We start from the raw sequence: 26195 nt of genomic DNA on the forward strand, positions 1-26195 counted from the left end.
TCAAAAAATTTATTTTTGCTCCTGTCCATTGTGATCATTCTGACAGCATATGTTGGATTATTTTTGGTTTATAATTGAATGTCATTTTACTAGTAAAGTTTATTTCAAAATAACCATTTAACAACTAGTTAACTTTTTCATTAAAAATGCAAATGATGGTTGCAAATGGGTGGAATCATGTCAATTATGGGAATATCACTCACAAATTCTTAAGTTTTAATGTATATATTAAATTGTCATTGAAGAATGTGACTTGTGTAATAATGACATCCATTTTGTTTTACTTAGGAACATTGAAAAGAACACTGGAAGATGATGATGATTTTCCAAATATGCAGGTGGCTGTAGCTCATGATGGGTAACCTGTAACTACAGAATTGCTTGTACTGGACATGATTGCTGTATTAAATATAAGTGAATAGAAGGATGAAGTGTTATTGAAGATAATGAATACTAGAAGTTGATATTACACAGCACATTTACTTTATTTCCATTTCTCAGCTTTGTCTGGCTACTTCTGAGGAAGTGATGCTGGAACAGAAAACTTGCCCTTTGAGAACAACCTGGAGCAACGTATGCCTGTGAAATTGTATAATAGTGATTTAATTCTGACCAGGAAGAGGAGCAAAATGATTTTTTGATGGATTTACAAGTCTTCATACGCTAATTTTACATTTTTTTTTTACCAAGACTGCCATTTTGACAGTTAATAAGTACGCATGTGCTAATACATTGATGCACTTTTGATACTTGAATTTTGATTGTATGTAAGTTTGATAGGGAAATAATGCACTGTGTGCTTGATGTCAGACCCATACATGCAATTTATGTTACAAAGTGTTAATCTTTTTGTGTAATTTATTAAAACTTTCAATAAAGTTTTTTTCTGATTAATTTGTTAGTACGATAACTGCATCCTATTTCTAATAAATCCTTTACTAACCCATCTTGAGGAATGGTTAACAGTTTAATGGTGTATCCTGTACCTTGCATTTTCTTTTCCACTTATGTCACCAACTGTAAAACTTCAATTTCTCTCAATTAAGGTAGGTCTGACTAATCTATCTTCAGTCATACTTAAAATGTGCTTAAATTTCCAGTACCAAACATTTTAGGAAATCATCTTCAATATTTGTTTATACAGGTAGTCCCAGAGTTATGAACGTCCGACTTACGAACCGAGGAAGGAGAATGCCGTTCGCGATTTTAAGTCGTTGCTGTTAACACTGTGTTGATTGTTTAAACTTTCTATTTGGCTTAAATTTTTCTTAGTAAGATTCACCCTGATCCCCACCCCCCAGGTTCCGGTCCGTTGGTGGCACAGTGAGGTTTCCGAGTTTGATTTAGTGACAGACTGCTCCCGTGCAGGGTTGATGTCAAGCGCGCAACTCGACCTTAGTAAAAACACTGCCACTTCGTTTAAATTCCCACGCAGAATATAGCAGAGGATCAAATACCCAAACCCAGCACAGCCCCCACTTGTCCCATTTAACCTGTCTCACTGCAGAGAAGTTTAGGACCCGGCTGTGCTCGGGACCCACCGCGTTTCTGTTCCATTGACGGGAATCAATCGCAATTGAAAATTAAGTGGAAATAAGTGTTTGGAAAGAGGTGAAACATCATTGGAAAATCGTTAGACTGCAGTCGGTCAACAATTGGAACAATTTTAAAGGATAACAGATAAAGTGAGAATGGAGCATGTGAAAGGCCCTACCCCAATGAAAGCTACAATTATTATTAAGCAATGCAGAGGTTTAATTATTGGAATACATAAGTTTCTGAAGTGTTATATTCATAGAAAGGTAAAATATGTACTATATACCAAGACAAATGTTTGACTAACTGACGCTAAATAATACCGGATGTATCCGACTTAAAGACACTCAGGAACAGAACTCGAAAGTAACCCGGGGACTGCCTGTATACACAAATTACAACAATCTGCAAAAGTTGACCTAAAATGGATTAATGCTCAAGTTCAAATGAGTATTATATTTATAATTATACCAATATTAAGATATTTTATTTGCCCTTTGCGCAATGGTACAATTAAATAAATACAATAAAAATGTATTTACCCAATACTAAATAAAGTTATTGAAAAAAATTAAATTAAATAACCATCTCTAAATTAAAACTGTCCTTAAGAGCAGCCATAAATTCCAAAAAGCACACATTTTGTTTGTTTCATTTAACAGATACTTTAAAAAAAATTAATGATAAACACATACAAAATGCTGGAGGAATTCCTGAGATCCCCAGCATTTTGTGTGCGTTGCTTGAATTTACATCATCTGCAGATTTTCTCTTGTTCAAGATTACAAGATTTTGTTTTGGCTCCATTAAAGGATCATTGAACAAAATAAGGCTGAAATATGCCCTTTCTTGGTCCTGTTAAATAGTGCCCAAAATAACTGAGAAATTCAGCATACATAGACTTTTACAGCATTTTTCACCAACCATTAGTACATAAAGCATGCCCACATTAATAGTACCAGGTTTCTATAACTTAACAGACACAGTAGTACAAAAGTATAGCTTAACTATTTAGCCAAAATAACTCAAAATTAAACTTGTTTATTTTCACCATAACAGCTTTTACTCTTAAATCTTATTTTCCTATTGGAAATAGTGCTTTGACAAGCTATAAACTACATACATTTATGCACTTTCAAAGGCCAATTGTTATTTCAGCATTTCAAAGACTATTGCATATTTTCTGTAACTGTACATTATGGGGATTAAATTAAGCATTTCCATTTCATGCTGAATTTATAAAACAGGAAAAATTAACAGCATTAACTTACAAAACTCATTATTGAAATCTGTACAAACTTTAGGGCAAATACATTTTCCTCATGTAATCTCAAATTCAGTAGGGATATCAAATTTAAGTCATTGGCTCCATTTTAACTAAAAATATTGTTAAACATGGATTTAAAAAGTCATCAAGCAGTTCCAAATACGTGTAGAACTATAATGCTAATCCCATAAAAATTAGGGAGGAATTAGCTATTGAATCAATGTAATTTGAGATTACATTGAGAAAACATGGGTAAAATTAATTATCACCTGCTCCATGAGGTGATACTCATGAAGTTCATACAAATATAGCATTTACATATGCAAACAAGATATTCTTCTGTAAACAATATAAAATGTGTGCTTTGGATTAATCAATTTTAACTACAAGACGAATTAAAATCTGACCTGATTCATAAATTACATCGATGTACAATTTTAATGCCTAGATTTCGTTACCCTGCACCTTATGATCGGATCAGCAGCAAGTTACTTTGTGGCCTGCCTATAGTTACTGATACACATTCAGGTCAGTATACAAAGCTCCATGAAGGCATGGCTTGACATGCTAATGAAAAATCTCATCAATATAAAAGAAATTTGAAAACACCCACACAAAGCACTTAAAATCTCCACCAGCTTGTAAAGTGCCCACAAGATCCATGTAGTGTCACAAGATTCTCTGACACCCTGGGACTGAACAGAATTGCATTCAAAGTTTTCTATAATTTTCACATTAACTTAAAGTAGAATTGATTCCAAGAGATATAGCTGCATCTTCATTTAAACCTGGACCCCAGAGCAGTGTAACAGGTACAATTATAAGTTAAGTCTCTTAAAGAACAGAAATAGATGCATAGAAGTGCCCTGTTCTGAACAAAAAAGTCCTTTGGTACAATTATTTCCATTGCTAGTTCTAAGAAACTAAGTTCTTTCACAAAACTAGTGCTTTTCATATTCCTTTGAGCTAAAGTTTACCATGCCAAGTGAACCATGCTGCAGTTTTTCCCATCACCTATAAGACTGCTTAGTTTAAGAAAAAGACCATTAAATTTCATCTACATTCTTGGTACCACGAAACAGGTAAACATTGCTAATTGTATTGGAATATACTACACATCTTGCCAGTACTAAATAAACTTTATAATTAGACCCCCCCCCCCCAAAAAAAAAACCTTCTAGAAATACAAATCTCATTCAGCAAATATCAGTCAAAAAATCTGCATTGCATGTAAAGCTCTTCTGTAACTTTATAACCGAATTTTTGATAGAAGGCTTTGTTCTTTGGTAGACATTCTAAAGTAATTTTGTAGCAGTTGAGTTTCTTGCTGAGAAGTGTAAGGGCTGCAACTAACCTAGAGCAATGGAACAAAAATCCGGAGCTTAGAAACATGAATCATCTTCAATTGTACATAAAAGGGTCATTCCTTAAATTAAGGAATTACTCTAGGAAATATGGAGGTAAATTAACATGAAATATGTACTTACAATTTCATAAATAATTCAATTTCAAGGCAAATATTTAAGGTAACTCCATAATTAACTTTACTCTTTAAATCTTCATTAAAATCATACCTTTAATCTGAGGTACTTCGACAAGAATAATTTCTTCATTAAACTAAATACTAAGGAGGGATAATTTTGGAATACAAGAAGATCATTTAGCAAGTCAAATGCAATAGGACTGTGATAATACCACAAAAACAAGCAAATTGTAATAACATTATAATACTTCAATATATTTAGTTCAGGTGCTGCCACTGTCATATTTCATTCTTTACTGGGTTGCCATTCCTCAAGTATTAACAATCACCTTATCACCTGAACTAACGAGTCCTTAAAAGATGAAAGTGGTCTGCTGGAATTCAAATATAATCCTATCCACATACAGTTGCAAGAAAAAGTTTGTGAACACTTTGCAATTACCTGGTTTTCTGCATTAATAACTCATAAAATGTGGTCTGAACCATCTAAGATGACAATAATAGATAAACACAATCTGCCTAAATGAAACGCTCAAATTGTACTTTTCACACCTTTATTAAATACATTGTTTAATCATTCACAGTCCAGTTAATAACTAGTTGTACCTCCTTTAACAGAAATAGCCTCCAAATGTTTCCTGTAGCTGCTGATTAAACTTGAACAGCAAGGATAAATTTTAGGCCATTCCTCCATACAAAACTGTTCCAAGTTCATCAGTATTTCTCCGATCCTTGCATGAACAGGTTATGCCACAGCATCTCAACTAGGTTAAGGTTTGGCCATTCCAAAACACAAATTTTCTTTTTAAACCATTCAGTTGTTGATTTACTTTTGTGTTTCTGATCATTGTCTTGTTGCATCATCCGACTTTTAAGCTTCAGGTGATGCTTGATACAATTTTGGATTCATTGTTCCCTCAACAATTGGAAGCTGTCCAGGCCCCAAACCATGATGCTTCTTCCACCATGTTTCACAGTTGAAATGAAGTTTTGCTGTTGGTATGCAGTATTCTTTTTTCCCCTCCAAACAAAGCAATGTTTATTTCTGCCAAAAAGTTCAACTTTTGTCTCATCTGTCCACAAAACATTGTCCCCGAGGCATTGAGAGACATCCAGGTGATCTTTTGCAATCTTAAGACATGGAGCAATGTTTTTTTTTTGAGAGCTGTGGTTTCCTCAGTGGTGTCTTCCACGAACATTTTCTTATAGTGGACACATGAACAAAAACTTTAGCAAGTTTACAGATTTCTGCAGGTCTTTTGTTGTTACCCTTTTCACCTTCTTCAGCATTGTACACAGTTCTCGTGTGATCTTTGCAGGACGTCTTATCCTATGGAAAGTAGCCACAGTACTGAAATTCCTCCATTTGTAGACAATTTATAGCAAGGCACCTCTACAATTCCCACCTCTAATCTCATCTCACTGATTGGAACACCTGACTCCAAATAGCTTTTGTAGAAGGCGTTACCCTGGAGGTTCACATACTGTTTTGAACCTAGACTGATCACTTAAATGGTGTACTCAGTATTGACAAGTAGTACAATTGTTTGCATGTCATTAGGCAGATTTTGCTGGTCTATTGTGACTTAAAGATCAGACCACATTTTATAATTAATGCAGAAAACCAGTTAATTGCAAAGTGTTCACAAACTTTTTCTTACAACTGTACATACAGAATGTCAAAGTCAATGTTAAATGATTCCCCAGACTTAAACTTAAATGAATACAGGGCCCTGGTCTGTTGAATGGTGCAGAGGTCAATTAAGTTGTGAACACATTTAGCCAAAATGAGCCAATAGTATATTAAACCTAGATTTTGTTCCATAGCTCTGTATTAATAAGCTACAGAAGTAAAATAGTAGGCATTGATGGATAATGACATGGTGGCAGCCAAACATTAAACAGAACACCTAAACCTCAAATTACTGCTTTTCACAATCCTGAAGTCTCGTGATAAAGATTAGTCATTCAAATATGATTACATTTTATTAATCTTGGTAATATTGAGAGAATATATAAATCAAAAGAGAATAGATGATACAAGCCTGGGGAAGAGAAAAAACATGAAGTAGATCTGAAAGTACTGCCGCTTGATATGCCTAACATTCACAAATGCACAGAATAAATGATGCAACAATCAAGTCATTTTTGTATCACTGTTAGATACAATAAATGCAGAATAGTTCCAAGGATTTAATGGGACATCAACCTACTACAGGGAGAAATGAAAAGCTCAGTAGGCCCTTCCGAATTATCCCAATCTAACATGGCATGAATTGTGCATACAAACTATCCGTTCCTCCTTTTTCCAGAGTCACATGATCCAGTGAGGAATATGGAGTAAGGTCTGAAACAGATTACAATGACAATAGACAGATGCAGGAGTAGGCCATTCGGCCCTTCTAGCCAGCACCACCATTCACTGTGATCATGGCTGATCATACACAATCAGTACCCCGTTCCTGCCCTCTCCCCATATCCCTTGACCCCACTATCTATAAGAGCTCTAACTCTCTCTTGAATGCATCCAGAGACTTGGCCTCCACTGCCTTCTGGGGCAGAGCATTCCACATATCCACCACTCTCTGGGTGAAAAAGTTTTTCCGCATCTCCGTTCTAAATGGCCTACCCCTTATTCTTAAACTGTGGCCTCTAGTTCTGGACTCACCCATCAGCGGGAACATGCTTCCTGCCTCCAGTGTGTCCAATCCCTTAATAATCTTATATGTTTCAATCAGATCCCCTCTCATCCTTCTAAATTCCAGTGTATACAAGCCCAGTCGCTCCAATCTTTCAACATATGACAGTCCCGCCGTTCCGGGAATTAACCTTGTGAACCTACGCTGCACTCCCTCAATAGCAAGAATGTCCTTCTTCAAATTTGGAGACCAAAACTGCACACAATACTCCAGGTGGGGTCTCACCAGGGCCCTGTACAGCTGCAGAAGGACCTCTTTACTCCTATACTCAATTCCTCTTGTTATAAAAGCCAGCATGCCATTAGCCTTCTTCACTGCCTGCTGTACCTGCATGCTTACTTTCATGGAGAGAGAAAACAAAATTCCATTTCACACCCTCAGATAACTAAGCCTGAGGCTCCATAATAATTGGTGCCTGCAAATTACTGTGTTTAAGACTAACTTGTATTGAACAGTTGTGCAGCAAGTGGTATGCTAACACACCAAGTAAGATTTACTATCAGAAGCAATGGAATTAATAGAGACACAATGAACAAGAAGCTGAAGCTGAAGGGGAAGGTGACTTCTACCTTTAGGTGATATTAGTTTTAGGAATTCACTTGCGAAGAATTACAACAACTTAAATTGAGAAATCAAAATGTGTGGCGTCAATGAAGCTTGAAAACAGGAAAAAAAGGAAAGACAAGATAAATAGGAAGTCTGGATTTAAAAAGCACTTGTTTGTAAAGAATTTCAGTATTTTTTTTGATTCCTCAAGTGCCTTCAATACCATACAGCTCTCTCATTGCTGGAGGGGTGGGGAGGTGGGGGGGGGGGGGAGAAGAAAGGAAAGCTCTTTTCAGTGCAAGCTGGCACTTCCATTGTATCCTGGATAATGGACTACCTGACTGGCAGACCAGTTTGTGCAAATTCAGAGCTGTATGTCAGACATGGCTCTAAGCAGCACTGGAGCCCCAAAGGGGACTGTACTGGCTCCATTGTTGTTTATTCTGTGCACCTTGGACTTTGGGTAAAACTGAGTCACGCATTCTGCATTAATTCTCTGATGACTCAACAATAGCGAGGACAGGAGGATGAATACAGGGCCCTGGTCTGTTGAATGGTGCAAGCTGAATCATCTGTAGCTCAACATCAGTAAGACAAAAGATGGTGATGAACTATAGGAAGATCTAAACTGTACTACTCTGTTACTATTGATGGTGAGGACCTACAAGTACCTGGAGGTGCACCTGGATGACATACTTGAGTGGAGCACCAACACACAGGTTGTATACAAGAAAGGCCAGAGTCACCTCTACTTCCTGAGGAGACTGAGTTCTATAGAGTATACAGGTATCTCAATTGTATCAGACAGTCAGCTGTCGCCAGTACAGTCTTCTATGTGGTGGTGTTCTGGGGCAATGGCATCAACTCAGGTGATGCCAATAGGCTCAATAAACCAATTAGGCTGGCTCTGTTAGAGGAGTCAAACCAGACATACTGGAGGTTGTGGTAAAACAAAGGACCCTCCAGAAAATCCTGGACAATGTTTCTCACCCTCTGCATACCACCTTAGCTGAACAGAGGAGCACTTTCAGTTACAGACTAAGACAACTGAAGAGCACTATGAGGTCATTCTCACCCTCACCCATCAGGCTCTATGATGAGTTAACCTACAGCCAGGGAAGTGATACCCCCCCCCCCCACCCCCGCATTACACTGTTATTAACTTCTATTTACCAGAGCTCTATTTAAGCTCTACTTAGCTCTGTTTACCACACCCTAAAATCATGGACACCCTGTACAATACTACCACCACCTCTCATCTGGATGGTGTGAATGTGCATGCATTACCATATAATATTACAGTAATTCTTGCACTAGCATCTTATCAGAGTGAACTTGGAAATCTTGGAATCTTTGATTTGTAAATCTGGACATTAATTTTCAAGGTAACTTTTTTAATCTTTCTTCTCTTCTAACAGTTATATGGCAGTGCACATGTAATGTTACTGTGACACCAATTTCTGTGGATTAAAATATCTATCACTGTCCTGAGAACCTTTATTATTTGTGTATCAATTTATTAAAATATGCAAATATAAAATCTGGCCCAAAAGCTCCCAAGTTGAAGCATCTTTGCCTGAACTACAAACTAATTCCATATACAGGCAGTCTCCAGATTGTCAAAGGGTTATATTCCAACTGTCCACAAGCCAAATTCTACACGTCAGAAACATCCATTTTCTATAGCTATAACTACTATCACTGGGCATATAGTTTCTATAATTCTTTCACCCTAATATGATCCATTAATGAATGCCATGAAATATTTTATGACTATTATTAACTTGACAAATGTTTTAAGAATGTATAGGAGAATTTATATTGTGTCAGATTTCCATCATCCAGGTGATTTGTAACCCAGAATTCACTCCTTGTAATTCTGCCATTCAACCCTGAGATCTTTGCAACTACAGTATCACTCTAGCAAATGAGAAATCAGACTGCTGTACTTTCTGAAACACTTTTCAAAAGAGTAGGAATAAACATAGCAGCTTCTACAGGATAACCAAAATGCATTGGGGACGGCATAAGCTTTAGTCAACAGTTTATCAAGAGCAAGTCAAAGCAAAGGACAATGATGGGAGCTGAAAATAAAGCTACATGCCATCTTATGGAAGGCAAAAATTGACAATAACTGATCACCTAGATAATTTTATAGATTCAGCCAAAATAACATTAATATCAAACTACATACTAGGTTTAAATACTTACAATTTTCCAAGTTGCTTTCCTCTGTGTTCATCACTAACAACAACTTCTTCTATTCTCCCTCGCTAAATAAATGGAGGGGGGGGGGGGGGAGAAAAAAGGCTTGAGTTCTTAAAAGGTTTCACATTAGATGTAGCCTAGAGTTAAGATTAACTATATACATAAAGAAAAGAGTCATTTTAAACATTACTTGAGTAGCTAAACATAAAAGACTTTGCATTAACCTCTGGGGAAAAAAATGGAACTATCAAGAAACATTTACATTGCATTTCAATTGGGGAAGTTTAGGAGGAAAGTAGGGCAAGGAAAAGGAATTTAAACATTTGTGTCATTTCATCAATACAATATCTTCTGGTAGGCTATCAGATTCCTCACTTTTAGCTAAAATGCCCAAACTTCATTCTATTCAATTGGGGCAACAGAACAAATATACACTGAATATTTTATTAACAGTAATTAGCAAATTCTAGCTCTTAACAAAACAATACTGTAATATACTAGTTGAAGGCTTACCTTTGCACAGGTATGTATAAATTTATGTTCAATTATTAATGTTGCTGTAGCAATGACCTGTCCGACATGAGTGTCTTCAACAACAATATTATAGTAATCTCCAGTTTGCTTCATGTGTTCAAACTTTTCTATAAAGTTTTAGGAGAAAGGCAGTAAAAATAATGGCCATAGATCTACATTCCAAGCCATTTTACCTTCAATCAACATTTGGTTATCATAAGTACTATATACTTGGGCGCAGAACATTAAAACACCCATCAAAGAATTGTATTTTAAACAACTTCTTAGCTAATTTTACCCACTTCAGGCAAACAAAGGTAACTTCCTAAAATTAGTGACTAGGAAGTACAGGGAAAAAAACTAGTTGAGATTACATATATTTTGTGAATTTCCATCATTTTCCAGAGAGGAATGGCAAGGGAAATTTTCTCAACTCCATAATCATAGCAGAAAGCAATCTTCTGAAATTTCAAATATCAAAAAAATTTCTAAGCTACATGAATAATGGGGTGAGTGATAAAAAGGACAGGGTGGCACAAAAAGAAAGCCGAAGAGCACAATACATTATTTATCTATCATACAATTGCTTGTAAGACTATAATGCCCAAGGACAGATTCAGGTCATTCAGCCCTTCAATAATGCTCGGTCATTCCATCATGGCTGATTTATTATCCCTCTCAACTCCATTCTCCTACCTTCTCCTCATGCCCTGATCAATCAAGAACCTGTCCTCTGCTTTAAATATACTCACTGACTTGGCCTCCATTGCTGTCTGTGGCAATGAATTCCACAGATCCACCACCCTCTGGCTACAGAAATTTCTCTATATTTTAACAAAAGGTCCCTATCTGAGGCTGTGCCCTCTGGTCCTAAACTCCCCCATGATAGGGAACATTTTCTCCACATCCATTCTATCTAGGCCTTTCAATATTTGATAGATATCAATGAGATCCCCCCCTCATTCTTCTAAACACCAGCAAGTACAGGCTCAGTCAAATGCTTCTCATGCATTAACCCTTTCACTTCTGAAATCATTCCTCTGGACCCTCTCCAATGCCAGCACATTCTCAAAGTGCTGTCTGACCAATGCCTCATCTTCATATTGTCTGCAAACTTGGCCACAAAGCCATAGATTCTGTCATCAAAATTGACATAAAACGTGAAAAGAAGCTGTCCCAACACTGACCCCTGTGGAACACCATTAGTCACTGGCAGCCAACCAGAAGTGGCCTGCTTTATTCCCACTCTTTGCCTCCTGCCAATCAGCTTGCATCTTCCTGGTCTGCTGCTCATTATTAACTAAAATACACCTTTGCTCTCTCTGAAATTAAGTCTCTTAGGTCCTCGAACAATCTGTAGACTACTATCTGTGCGAGATGGTGCACAGTTACATTAGTTTGAAGAATGGTCATTCCTACTATTTATTTTATAATCGTGCTACTGTTAATGTCCACACAACTACCAAAACCAACTCCCCATCAAACTTAAGGTGACAAAATCTAACAAGTCAATAACATCAAATCTTACAGGTCTATAGCACCAACTTTTTTTGAAACAACTACATGACAGAAAGCTGAAAACAAATTGTCCTCATACTTTGAAACAAAAACAGTTTACAGACAATTTAAAACATAGGTTAACAGTACTGGAGGACTGAAGTAAAACATATGACAATATATTAAAGTGCCAGCTTGCTTACTTATAAATTGTTCAGCTTCAACATCACCTACTTTCGTTAACTGTGCAAGTACCTTGAAAAAGCCTGTAAAAATTAAAATTAATTGAATTACATTACTGCACAAGTTTCTATTAAGTTCATTATCACGTTAAAGGAAACATTGCCATTACAGGGGAGATTTATGAGAATATTGCCCAGTCCAGAGAAATTTAGTTACAATGAGAGGTTACAAGGCTAGGGTTCCTTTCTCTAGAAAGAAGGCAGCAGAAAACAAGCTGAAACACAAAATTATGAGAGGCTTAAATAAAGTAAACAGGAAGTACCAACAGTTTTTCCTTAGCACTGGAGTGAATAATAGGAGGCATAGATTTGTCATTGTTATAAAGATCAGAGGGGATTGGAGAAAGATGTTCTTGGATACAAGCTCAGTGGGGTCTGGAGCTTATAGTTTAAAGGTCTGATGCATGGAAAAAGTACTCATATTTCGAAACCACGTGAACAAGCAGTTGATGAACTTCAAATTGTAAGTCAACAAGTTAACAACTGGAAAACTGGATGAGTCAGAATAGGTCTTCATTTGGTATGGACACAATGGACCAAATGGTTTCCTCCTCAGTCATAAATTTCTATAATCTTTGAAACTTCAATGGTAATGTTCAAGTTACAATCCCAACACGGTTGATGGAAAGACAATCACAAACAAGAGAAAATCTGCAGATGCTGGAAATCCCAGCAACACAAACAAAATCCTGGAGAAATTCAGCAGGCCAGGCAGCACCTATGGAAAAGAGCAGTCAACGTTTCGGGCCGAGACCCTTCAGCAAGCAGGACTGGAGAGAGTAAAAAAAAGATGAATAGAGTTAAGGGGGGGGGTGGGAATGGGAGGGAGAAACACAAGGTAATAGGTGAAACCAGGAGGAGGGTGAAGAAAGAGCTGAGAAGTTGATTGGTGAAAGAGATACTGGGCTGGAGAAGGGGAATCTAATAGGAGAGAACAGAAGGCATGAAAGAAAGAAAAGGGGAAGCAGCACCACAGGGAGGCAATAAGCAGGCAAGAAGACAAGGTGAGGTGAGGGAAAGGGGATGGGGAATGGTGAAGGGGGGGGCATCTGATGCACCATCAATAACTCTCGGAGACAGGAGGCGAACGATAGGCTTTTATTAGCAGCAAAAGAGACCACAACATTTTAGACTGAGGGAGGAGCATTGCCTCCAATCGCCTTTATACAGGGGTCTGTGGGAGGAGCCACAGGAGCAGTCATTAAGAAGAGGGACGCCTCACGTCTTAATAAGCTGGTAAGGAAGGCGGGCTCTGTCGTGGGCAAAGTACTGGAGAGTTTAACATCGGTAGCTGAGCGAAGGGCGCTGAGTAGGCTACGGTCAATTATGGATAACTCTGAACATCCTCTACATAGCACCATCCAGAGACAGAGAAGCAGTTTCAGTGACAGGTTACTATCGATGCAATGCTCCTCAGACAGGATGAAGAGGTCAATACTCCCCAATGCCATTAGGCTTTACAATTCTACCGCCAGGACTTAAGAACTTTTTAAAAGCTATTAATGCTTTTTGAGACGGTGATTTAGATGCATATCATATTTTTTTTTTACTGAGTTAAGTATTGTATGTAATTAGTTTTGCTACAACAAGTGTATGGGACATTGGAAAAAAAAGTTGAATTTCCCCATGGGGATGAATAAAGTATCTATCTATCTATCTAGCAGAGGGGCATGTTCAGACAGGTATACATAGTTTACCACATTCACCCTCCCTTTGTTTTGAAAGAGAGTCCCCACTGGGCAAAGTTTCTTACAAGTACATTAACAGGTTAAGTCTATCAGGCAGTCGAGTCTGTCACTGCGACCTACGTAGCACCGGTGGTGACTGCACCAGTGCTGATTGCACCGGTGACGGTGGTTGTGCTGGCTCCGGCCTGACTGGAGGTGTCAGCCCGTTAGGCGTCAGTAATCCCTCATGCATGTGCGTGGTGCCCGTTATGAGAGTGTCGTGAGGAGTCTGTGTAGGGCTTGGTGTGCGCGGTGTCTCGTGGGTATATACATCGGGGGTTACAGGGTTCATAGTCACCGTGGAGTGTGCGGGGTAGGGGTCTGGTGCTCCTGCGGGCACCAGGTCGCGTACGGAGACTGTCCTCCTGTCCATCAGGTAAGACCACATAGGCATACCGGGGGTTCACATGAAGTAGGTGAACACTCTCGACCATCGGGGAGTATTTATTGCTCCTCGCATGTTTCCGGAGCATCACTGGGTGGTCCCAGTGGCAGACTTCCTGATCCCCATAACGAAGGCGTCTCTTACTAGCAGCTCCGCATGCTGTTCCGCCGTCAGTCCCCTGCAGTCGCAGGCCCACAGGAGTGTCTGTAGGGCCCGGACAAACTCAGCGCTTGACTCTCCGGCCTGCTGCCGCTGTGTCGCTAAGCGATGTCTTGCGTGGACGGTGTTCACCAGCCACCGGTATTGTCTTTTGAGGGCATCCATCGCAGCCTGGTAGTCCGTTTGGTCTCTGATCATGGAGTAGACCCTTGCACTTTCTCTGGAGAGGAGAACCTTGCGCTTTGTGGCAGGTTCGGTCACATGAATCTCCTCCAGGTACAATTCGAAGCATGCTAGCCAGAGTTCAAAAGCGTCGCCGGGTCCCTGAGATTGAGGGTCGAGATCCAATTGGTCTGGTCGTAAAATGCTCTCCATGTTTTAAAATTGCTGCTAATAAAATTACATCACATCTGTATATATAATCTGTAATAAGCATCACATCTGTCTGACATGCTATTGCCTATATTTGTGAACATACAAGGTGACTAGTTGGGTAGGCAACAGTAGATAGATAGATACTTTATTCATCCCCATGGGGAAATTCAACTTTTTTTTTCCAATGTCCCATACACTTGTTGTAGCAAAACTAATTACATACAATACTTAACTCAGTAAAAAAAAATATGATATGCATCTAAATCACCGTCTCAAAAAGCATTAATAATAGCTTTTAAAAAGTTCTTAAGTCCTGGCGGTAGAATTGTAAAGCCTAATGGCATTGGGGAGTATTGACCTCTTCATCCTGTCTGAGGAGCATTGCATCGATAGTAACCTGTCACTGAAACTGCTTCTCTGTCTCTGGATGGTGCTATGTAGAGGATGTTCAGAGTTATCCATAATTGACCGTAGCCTACTCAGCGCCCTTCGCTCAGCTACCGATGTTAAACTCTCCAGTACCTTGCCCACGACAGAGCCAGCCTTCCTTACCAGCTTATTAAGACGTGAGGCGTCCCTCTTCTTAATGCTTCCTCCCCAACACGCCACCACAAAGAAGAGGGCGCTCTCCACAACTGACCTATAGAACATCTTCAGCATCTCACTACAGACATTGAATGACGCCAACCTTCTTAGGAAGTACATTCGACTCTGTGCCTTCCTGCACAAGGCATCTGTGTTGGCAGTCCAGTCAAGCTTCTCGTCTAACTGTACTCCCAGATACTTGTAGGTCTTAACCTGCTCCACACGTTCTCCATTAATGATCACTGGCTCCATATGGGGCCTAAATCTCCTAAAGTCCACCACCATCTCCTTGGTCTTGGTGATATTGAGACGCAGGTAGTTTGAGTTGCACCATATCACAAAGTCCTGTATCAGTTTCCTATACTCCTCCTCCTGTCCATTCCTGACACACCCCACTATGGCCGTGTCATCAGCGAACTTCTGCACATGGCAGGACTCTGAGTTATATTGGAAGTCTGATGTGTACAGGGTGAACAGGACCAGAGAGAGTACAGTTCCCTGCGGCGCCCCTGTGCTGCTGACCACCGTGTCAGACCTACAGTCTCCCAACCGCACATACTGAGGTCTATCTGTCAAGTAGTCCACTATCCAATCCACCATGTGAGAGTCTACTCCCATCTCCGTAGCCCTAGAATACTCTTTTCAAAAGGAGTGTTCAAGAAAAATTGTACATACCTTGGACTGAAACTGAACTACAACTTAATACATGCGCTATTCCACAGATGAAATAAAATTCAGTAGAACTATGTGGATCTGGCATTGAAAGTAGCTAATGGGAATAGCAAAGAAAGATTGCAAGTAAATTTTCTGATTACAATATGTATCATGATTCAGGTAGGAGCTAAATATATGAATAGGAAAAGGAGATAAAAATAAACTGACAGGAAAAACTCTTATTTGCATAAACATATTTAAGAAAATATCTGCTGTTCAAAATAATTTCAAAAAAATTGGACTGTAAGAAAGCACTTAAATGGCCAACTCCATTTTTTTAAAAAACTAGTTCAATGGATTCTTTGACTAAAAGTAGAACACTAGTCAAAATCACATTCACAAGCAATCATATTAATAAACATCTGTTGGTAACCGATAGATTACAGCTTAAATAGTACCTCTGTTGAAGTCTGCAGTACAGAGAGGCCTCAGAATGAGTCCATCCCCTGGGCTCACTGGGGAAATTTCAGGCGAGAATTTTACCATATTTTGATTCCAGTCCAGCTCACTCAACAAGGTGGGATCAAACAAGGGTGTATCGTCAAGAATCATGGCCCAAGCAGCACATAAATCAATACACTGTTCAAAAGAAACACACAAAACTGAAAACAATTAAGACTTTACGGATATATCCACATGCAGTCAAGTAAAAAGAAATTGTGATTTTAAAATGTTATTTTTGTTATGATTATTGATAAATGCAAAACAGGCTGAGTTCTAAAATAATAAATTTGCTTGGTAATTAAATTTGAGAAGTGAGAAGTAAAAATTTTTATAGTCAAAATCACAAAGAAGAGAAAATCTGCAGACGCTGGAAAGCCGAACAAGATACACAAAATGCTGGAGGAACTCAGTAGGCCAGGCAACGTCTTTGAAAAAATAGTACAGTATGCCGTGTTTTTACAGTCTACTTTGGAACACTTACGTTGTGTAATAAATACAACAGATACAACTTCTACAAATGGTGTGCATACTATGGAGTCACAGAATTGTACAACAGAAATGGGCCCTTTGGCTCATCACATCCATGCCAAAGTTCTCCAATCTAGCCAACATCCTGGTGAACTTTCCATGTACTCTACACTGCCAATTACATCCTTCCAATTCTGTGGCAAGCAGAACTGCATACTACTACTTAAACAGTATTTTGTAAAGTTGTAATCTAACATTTTTTATTATTTCCTTTATCCCAAGTTTTGAAGACAAGCATACCATATGCCCTTTTCACCACCACCCTATCTAGCTGGGCTGGACTTTCAGGTTACCAAACATTCCTTAGTGCCCCTTACTGTATATATCCTACCCCTATTTGATTTCCCAAAGCACATTATATCACAGTTGCTGAGATTTAATTCCATTTGCCAACACTAAGCTGAACTCTCCATTATATCTCTATCCTGCTGAAGCCTCAGACATCCTTCCTTACCAGTCAAAACACCACCAACTTTTAAGCCATCTGCAAACTGGACACCACAGTAGTGTATCAGTTACTGCAATAATATTACAGCTCGGGAGTTCAACTCTGGCACTGCTGCCTGCAAAGAGTATTACATTCCCTGTGACCATGTGGTTTTTGTCCAGGTGTTTCAGTTTCCACCTACAGTCCAAAGACGTACCAGTTAGTAAGTTAATTGGTCATTGAACATTGCCCTGCGATTAGGATAGAGTCAAATAAGAGGGTTGCTGGGCAGTGCAGCTCATTAGGCCAGAACGACCTTTTTCTGCATTATATTCTAAATATATTTACCTATCACACCTCTGGCATTAAAGTCCAATTTATCATTAACTAATTTCTATGAAACACCATTGTTCAGACCTTCAATCAGAAAAGCATCCTTCCACTATTGTCTTCTACCTACCACCATAAAGGCAATTTTGGATCCAATCTTGTGTACTTTAATCTTCAGGGTCAGCCTACCAAACACGACTTCCTCAAATGCCTTAAAGTCCATATATACAACATCTATTGGCATATCTTCAGTCTCATTTGTTACCTCGAGGAAACTCAGCCAAACTAATGAGGCAGGATTTCACCTGCCCAGATCCACACTAATTATCCCTGCCTTTGCAAGTGTACAGAAATCTTAGCCAACCCTATCTGCTGGACTTTCTTCAATAATTTCTCTGCTACCAACACAAGGCTGTTCCGTGGTTTGACTTTGCAGCCTCTAGTCTTTTAGCACCTCACCAGTGGCTGCTGAAGATGGTAACATTTCCTTCAGAGCTGCAACTATTTCCTCCCTTGCTTCCCGAAGAAACATGGGATACATCTCATCAACTCTAATCTGTCTGTAACATCTAAAAGACACTTCTCAATATGCACCTGTTCCAGATTATCCATTTACCCCTCCATGAACTCACCTCCTTCCTTGCCCTCCTCCTTTGTAAATCCACTGTCAAATATTCACATAGGACCTTTCACTTGCCACCTGGCCTTACAAAGATTACCAATTTGATTTTCAAGGAAATTCCCCTCTTTCCTTATTATAGAATGTTTTAGGATTCTCCTTTCTCTTACAATAGAGCTATAAAGCTGCACAGAGCAGAAAGGGACCACCATGATATCCATCTATGCTAATCTCATTCAACCACATCCCTCCAATTCAAGTTGCTATCCAAATGTCCCTTATGTATTCCATTGTACCGTATCTGTCTTATCATCTCCTCTGGCATTATGCTTCATACTCATCCAGCATTGTGTAAAAACCCTCCCATTCACCTTTAAAACAATGCCTTCTAACTTCAGACCCTCCATCCTAGGAAAAATACTCCATCTACCCTTTTTATGCCCAATTTTATAAATCTCTATAATGATCTATACTGCACACTAACCATCTTTCTGTGATGTGGCAACCAGAACTGTACACAATATTCCAAATACAGCCCGACCAGTGTTTTCACAGCTACAATATGACAGCTTAACTCTTTTAGCCAATGAACACCTCAGCCAATGAATACAATCATTCCAAATGTCTTCTTCACTATGAGCTGGGAATTTGGACTCAAGGTTGGTATACAGATGGACATCTCTTGGATCCCTGCTATTTACTGCATACAGAATATTACAGTTGCATATTATAGTTGAGTTATAAAATACTGTTCTTCAAGAGAATCCTTTGATCCCATTTGTCTATACCTGCCCTGTACAAGTCCTTTGTCCTCATTAAATTGACAACCAAAGTTCCTTAATCTTGTCGTTTTTGCTTTTCCACACTTATTGGAACATGGCAATATATTGACATACTGCAAATGCAAAATACACTGACTGAGTTCAACACAATTCAATTATTCTCCTATTGTAATGTGTATTTTAACGTAAAAATTAACAGTTCATTTCAGTTACCGGTTGCACTAAAAATATTTTCTATAAACACCTTTTGCCAATTTTAAAACAACTGAATTTAATTAAAATGTTTCCAAGTTTAAGTCAATATGGACTTCACCCTGAATGAAATTTCCATACAAACAACTCAGCCCCTTGAGTCTGTTCTGCCAGAACTCAGCAAGTCAAGCTAAGCAATACTGGCTTTCACTCCTCTTGTGCCAGTTTATCATAACTCTCAATTTCTCCCAGTTATGGATAATCAAAACCTTTACTTTTTCTATACTTCTATTGAAATGAATCATGGGTGTGATCACATACTTCTATGCACTATTATTATGAATTTAATACACTCACACTTTATATCCCAGGAGAAAAGATCAAAGATAGTGTTGTTCAAAGTGATATGGAGAGAAAGCACGTAAAACTTACAATTGTGAAGAAAGCTGTAATTCTACAAAAATAGATTAGGGTGAATCAGTGCCAATCGTGAGGGAACATTTCAGAGTTGATAATATCAAATATAACAGAATTTTCATGATGAGTGATTTACTTAGGACACTTCTAAACAAACTATGCTTGAACTTCCAGCACTTGGTTGTGAGTGGTTTAAGCAGAATCATAGTGATTGGCAACTTGTATTTAGAAACTTTATCAGGATACTGAGAGACACACAAAGAATTCTCTTTAATTTCTAATGTCAGGCAACTATAGTGTTTCATATCTCACAGCTCCTGCTTTGTTTCATTTACCAGGATTTCCAGAATAATGGAGTAATATAATGCACAAAAAGACAAGTTTGTGACTGACAGTTGTAATAGTTTCTTTTTACTAGAGTGCTATAATAAATTAATTGAGCAAAAATCAAACTTAATAAAGTATTAGGAGTATGAATGAGACTAATAAGTAAAAGTTTCTTAGAAGTTTAATTTGTTTTCATAATTTTTCCCTTATCCTTCAAGGAACATAAAAACACCACAGTTAAACATTTCTAACAATCATCATCCATAGTCCAAATGTACATGTAACACACACACTGGAGATCTGGGGAATTCAAATCCGGAATCTTCTGACGTAATTTACTCTCCCATTATTCACTGGCATTCAAAATCAAGTGTATAAATATGAACACAAGAAATTATGCAGATGTTGGAAATCAAAAGCAACACAAAATGCTGGAGAAACTCAGCAGGTCAAGCATCAAAGATTCAAAGGTTCATTTATTATCCAAGCATGTATCCATATACAACTCTGAAATTTGTCCTCTCCAGATAGCCACAAAACAAAAATATGACAGCCATCAGAGAAAAACACTAAACCCACCACTTACAGAACGACATCCTGATTGTCAACCCCCAAGACACCCTCCCCCCCCACACAAAACAGAACAGGAACCTCGAACCACCTCCCCCCCCCCAAAAACAATCCTTCCCCTGTACAAAAAAGCTAATGGAACATCAACTCCAAGCACCTTTCCCTCGCACAATAAAACAAAAAAGGAATGGGTGATAAAAAACATAATATAAAACCACAAGTCTATAAATGTCCACAGTCCATGAACGCAATAGTCCAATCCATAAATGCAAAACTGCGATACCATCCTCCAATATCACTGACATCACACGAGGCAGAGAGGCCTACCCGCCTGCCACAGTGAGCCACATAGTGACAGGCTGCTCACAGACTCCTTCTCCAGCAGCGATCAAAAGGAAGTGCTGAACCTTCGCTCGCCTTCTGGATTTGCCTTGATGTATCAATCTTCCAACATTTTAATCAGCAATTAATGGATGCTTTAACTGGCAAATGGAGTCAAATATCGAAGTCGTCTGAGTACGAGCTCGCTTCCCAGAATCTTCTTGGAGAATGCAAAGTGCTGGATCACTCAAATAATCTGCAAACTGCAAGCACCAACAGGCCCAGAAACACATTTAATATGAAAAATAGATGTAAAAGTAGTAAAATAAGACAATTTTGTGAGCTATCTGGAAGATGGCAACCAAGGAAGCATTGTATGCTGGTGTCATCTGGACCAAAAATGAATAAACACTCGATATTCCAGGCCAACACCCTTCATCAGAACTCGTGTACGAACATTTGAAATCTGTAGCAGTGTAACTATCAGTGACAACATTTACAGAGTTATTGTATGACTCTAGATGGTTATACGAAATATGCAATTATTTGCAACTCTGATGGCTGGCGTTGGTGATATAAACCAATTCCTGTGGTACAAGTGGAAATTGTGTCTAAGGTGTAAAGATCTGTTGGCTTCTTATGTCTGCAAAGGTACATAAAAGGTTTTAAGCAAGTCACAAATCATATGCAGCTGAACTGATTACATTTGTTACATTTAATCTACATCCAATGTGTTATGGGAAATAACCAGATTGCCCAAGTATTGTGGAATTGATATCGAGGAAAATAAATAAATATTAATACCATGAGATACACAACATTGTCTTTATTTCTAATTTCAGACAACTACAGTATTCTGTATCTTAGTTCCTGCTTTGTTTCCTGAACCAGGATTTTAAGAATAATGGAGCAACACACAAAAAGCTAAAGGAAGTCAGGAATTAGGCAGCATCCACTAAAAGAAACAGACAGCTTACATTTCAGGTCAAGACCCTTCATCTGGATTTTCAGAATAAAGGTGGCTCCCTTCAGCTAAGGCCATTTATTTTGGTTTCCAGAACTCTCTATGCAGGCTTTGGTTCATTTAGGTAATCCACCTTCACTTCTACCTTTGCAGAGACAGGTTTAACCACTAGGATACTAGGTAGCACGAGAGGAAATTATAAAGACATTAGTGAGAAGACAAAAGTCTATTACCATCAACCCTATAACTGTCCTCCACTTTGTAAGCTTTTTGTTATTTGGTCGAGACTAACAATCCTACTATTCTACTAAAAAAGTGGTCTGTATTGTGTGAAAGTACTCAGGAAGAACATGAATGCACTCATGGGATTACTCTTTTTATTAGCTACATAGCTGGTCACTTTTTCCAGGACATAATTTCAAAGGCAAGGAACAAACTCCACAGAACTGCCTCCAAACTCTCTGCAAGAGTGCTCAATCTTTCTGAAACATCTATTACCACATTTGACATTAATTGCTTCAGAAGTGCAGCCTTCCTTCTCCAACTCAAACTCACTCAACTCCAAATGCTAGATCTGTACCAATCCAAAGCATGATTTCCATTGCTATCCCATATTAAATAATTGCTTGCTCGCATTCTCAAGTAACTTGATTCACCAAGTGACACTACAAATACTAAGGCTGCTGAACAGCAAATATAGCACAAGGACGACGGTAGTGTACCCACATGTGAATGATTTCCTACGAGGAATACTTGCTGTCTTTCTCCTGCTGCAATGACAGCTACTGGGCCAGTAGAAGGCAAGAAATATGAAGGCAGAAAAGGAAAAAAGGAATTATGCAAATGAAAAATATCATTTTATGAATGTTATACAATTTCCAAAAACTCATTCAAGGGATGTGATCATTTAATTGCCTTTCACTTGGTACCCTAAGCTAGTCCCATTTTCCAGGATCGGACCATATATCTCTAAACCAGTGGTTCTGAACCTAGGGTCCTTTTCTTAACGATAATGGTCAATGGCATGAAAAAGGTTGGGAATCCCAGCTCTAAAACTTCCCTATTCATGTACCTGTCCAAATATCTTCTAGAAGTTGTATTGTAGCCTATTCCATTTTCCACATTTGTGTAGAAAAATTGCCCATCAAGTTCCTTTTAAATCTTTCACTTTATATTTAGACCCTCTGGTTCAAGATTCTGCAACCCCAAGACTCAGTGCATTCATCTTATTTATGCCCCTCATTATTTTACATACCTCAATAATGGTAGGGTCCATGGGATAAAGAAAGGTTAGGACCCCTGCACATCTCAGTCTTCTACGCTTCAAAGAATGAAGTCTTATCCTGTCCAACCCCTCCCTACAAGTCAGTACCTCAAGTCCTGGCAGCATCCTTGGACATCTTTTCTGCACCATTTCTAGTTCACTAATATACAAGCAGTCCCCGGGTTACGTATGAGTTCCACTCCCGAGTCCGTCTTTAAGTCGGATTTGTACGTAAGTCAGAACAAGTACATCTGGTATTATTTAGCATCAGTTAGTCAAACGTTTGTCTTAGTGTATAGTATATATTTTACCTTTCTATGAATATAACACTTAAGAAACGTATGTATTCCAATAATCAAACCACTGCGTTGCTTAGTAATAATTGTAGCTTTCATCGGGGCAGGGCCTTTCAAATGCTCCATTATTCTCACTTTATCCGTTATCCTTTAAAATTGTTCTGATCGTTAACAGACTGTAGCCTAACGCTTTTCCAATGACTGATGGCATTTCACCTCTTTCCAAACACTATTATTTCCACTTTATTTTCAATCGCGATCGCTTCCCGTCAATGGAACAGAAACACTGTGGGCGGCGGGTTCCGAGCTCCGCCGGCTCCTGAGGTCCGCTGGGTCCTAAGGACCACTGCACTGAGACAGGCTGAATGGGACAAGTGGGGGCTGTGCTGGGTTTGGGTACTTGATCCTCCACAATATTCTGCATGGGAATTTAAACTGGAGGTGGCAGTGTTTATTTTTTAATGAGGTCGAGTTGCGAGTTCGACATCAACCCGGCACGGCTGGTATGGGAGTCATTGGATCAACATCAACCCAGCACGGAAGCGGTCTGTCACTAAATTGAACTTGGAAACCTCCGTTCTCCAGCCCAGCGCCGATCTCACTGTGCCACCAGCCAACCGGAACTGGGGGGGGGGTTCAGGGTGAATCTAACTAAGAAAAATTTAAGCCAAATACAAAGTTACAAAGTTAAACACTCAACACAATGTCAACGGCAACAACTTAAAATGGCGGACAGCATTCTCCTTCCGCAGTTCGTAAGTACGAGTTGTCATTAAGTCAGACGTTCGTAACTCAAGGACTTCCTGTATTTCCTACAGCAAGCGACCAAAACTGAACACAACTGAATGCAGCCTCACCAGTGACCTGTAAAACTAAACAACTATAAAAACTGCGACAGGCTTTCCATTGTGTCTTGGCATACGTGATAATAATAAACCAGTATCAATTAATTTCAAAACCTCAGTTATACTCCAAACTCAGTTTGAAGGCCAGCGAGCCAAAAGCCTTCTTTACCACATATCTACCTATGACTCCACTTCGATGGTATCTCTAAGGGCCACTTTGAACTCTATTCCACAACACTACCCAGACCCGAGGCCCCATGTGGGGAGAGGGGGAGAGGGGGAGAGGGGGAGAGGGGGAGAGGGGGAGAGGGGGAGAGGGGGAGAGGGGGAGAGGGGGAGAGGGGGAGAGGGGGAGAGGGGGAGAGGGGGGAGAGGGGGAGAGGGGGAGAGGGGGAGAGGGGGGAGAGGGGGAGAGGGGGAGACCCCTGCCTACATTTATTTTATTTTTCCTATCCACATTGATAGTTACACATTCCCCTCCATGTTAACTTCTGCTTGTCAAATTTTTGCCCACTCAATTAACCTATTTCTCTCTCTTTGAAGCCTCCTAAGTTCTCTTCACAAATTCAAAATTCAAAGTACATTTATCATCAATGTATGTAGACATAAGATATTGGAGGATGAGGCCACTTGGTCCATCAAGTTTGCTCCACCATTTCATCATGGCTGATCCATTTCCTGCCTTCTCCCCATAACCCTTCATTGAGAACCCATTAACCTCCACTTTGAATATACTCAATGACTTGGCCTCCACCACCATCTGTAGTTATGGATGCCACAGATTCAGCACCCTCTGGCTAAAGAAATTCCTCATCACCATTCTGAATGGATGCCACTCTATTCTGAGGTTGTGCCCTCAGACTCTTCCACAATAGGACACCAAACTACCCTGAGACTCATTTCCTTGCAGACACTCACAGCAGAGCAAAAAAAAAACAGAATCAATGAAAAACTATACACAAAGACTGACAAATAGTCATTGTGCAAATACAAAAAGAAAACAAATTATAAACCTAGTCCCTGATCAATCTAACCCTTCCCTCCTAAATAGCCCATAACCTTCCATGTTACATGCAAGTGCCTTAGTCTCTTAAATGTCCCTACTGTATCAGCTTCTACCATCATCCATGGCAGCACATTCTCTATGTAAAAAACTTACTCTGATATCTACCCTTAAGTTTCGCCCATTCACCTGAAACAGATGCCCTCTAATATTAGTCACTGCTGCCTTGGGAAAAAGGGTGTTGGTTGTACACTGTAATTATACCCATCACAGTCTTATACACCTCTTTTCCTGTCTGCTTAAAAAAAAATCCTAGCTCATTCAAATCTTTTCTTGTAGGCACGTCCTCTAATGCAGGTAGCAAGTTCAACTGAACCCTCTCTAAAACTTCCATTCTTCTATAATGAGTTGATCTAAACTGAATACTGTGGCCTAACTTGAGTTTTATAGAGCTGCAAATTTACCTCATGGTTTTTGAACAATCCCCAACTAAAGGCCAACACACCATAACATTTTTAAAAGAAAGATCAGCTTTGTTTGTCACATGTACATTGAATCAGGGAGAAATGCACTGTTACTGTCAACAACCAAAAAAGTCTGAGGATTGTGCTCATACACTTTGTCATTATGTCAATTTAGACTCATTCCAGGAATCATGGAAATAAAATATTGACCCCACATTTGAATTTGTTAGATTAAACAGTAAGAGTGTTATTTTTTCTCATAGTTTAATTTCACTTTTGCTGGTTTGTATTTTTATATAATTACCTATGTGTGTATAATTATTCAGAAAAATTTCCAGTACCTGCAGTATAGCCAATTCTGTATTTTTCTAGAAGCTTCTTAGTTTTTCCTGTAGCAGGTATCACACCAATTGAACCTGGCTATTTCATAAGGTAATTGTTACTATCGGAATACCTTTTTGTCTTT

The 26195-nt window shown here is 39.0% G+C and overlaps 2 protein-coding genes across 7 annotated transcripts in view; one reads left to right on the plus strand and one right to left on the minus strand.

Annotated features, from left to right (window-relative positions):
- Positions 1 to 894, plus strand: part of styx (serine/threonine/tyrosine interacting protein) — a 49966-nt gene extending 49072 nt beyond the window's left edge. For 2 of the 3 annotated variants that reach the window (XR_012098230.1, XM_073039859.1), the window contains one exon: positions 289 to 894. Coding sequence is in view for 2 of the 3 variants with exons in the window: in XM_073039859.1 (XP_072895960.1) it covers positions 289 to 362 (74 nt within the window). In the remaining variant the exon portion in view is untranslated. The remainder of the gene's footprint in view (positions 1 to 288) is intronic. The other variant, XM_073039858.1, reaches the window with a different exon arrangement.
- Positions 580 to 26195, minus strand: part of gnpnat1 (glucosamine-phosphate N-acetyltransferase 1) — a 59215-nt gene continuing 33599 nt past the window's right edge. For 3 of the 4 annotated variants that reach the window (XM_073039862.1, XM_073039860.1, XM_073039863.1), the window contains exons 2-6: positions 16335 to 16515; positions 11953 to 12015; positions 10253 to 10380; positions 9743 to 9804; positions 580 to 4157 (exon numbers count right to left, since the gene is read on the minus strand). In XM_073039862.1, the coding sequence (XP_072895963.1) occupies positions 4010 to 4157; positions 9743 to 9804; positions 10253 to 10380; positions 11953 to 12015; positions 16335 to 16488 (555 nt within the window). In that variant the 5' untranslated portion in view covers positions 16489 to 16515 and the 3' untranslated portion in view covers positions 580 to 4009. Of the gene's footprint in view, positions 4158 to 9742; positions 9805 to 10252; positions 10381 to 11952; positions 12016 to 16334; positions 16516 to 26070; positions 26150 to 26195 lie in introns of all 4 variants that reach the window. The other variant, XM_073039861.1, reaches the window with a different exon arrangement.

Source organism: Hemitrygon akajei, chromosome 3, assembly GCF_048418815.1.
Source record: "Hemitrygon akajei chromosome 3, sHemAka1.3, whole genome shotgun sequence".
NCBI lineage: Eukaryota > Metazoa > Chordata > Chondrichthyes > Myliobatiformes > Dasyatidae > Hemitrygon > Hemitrygon akajei.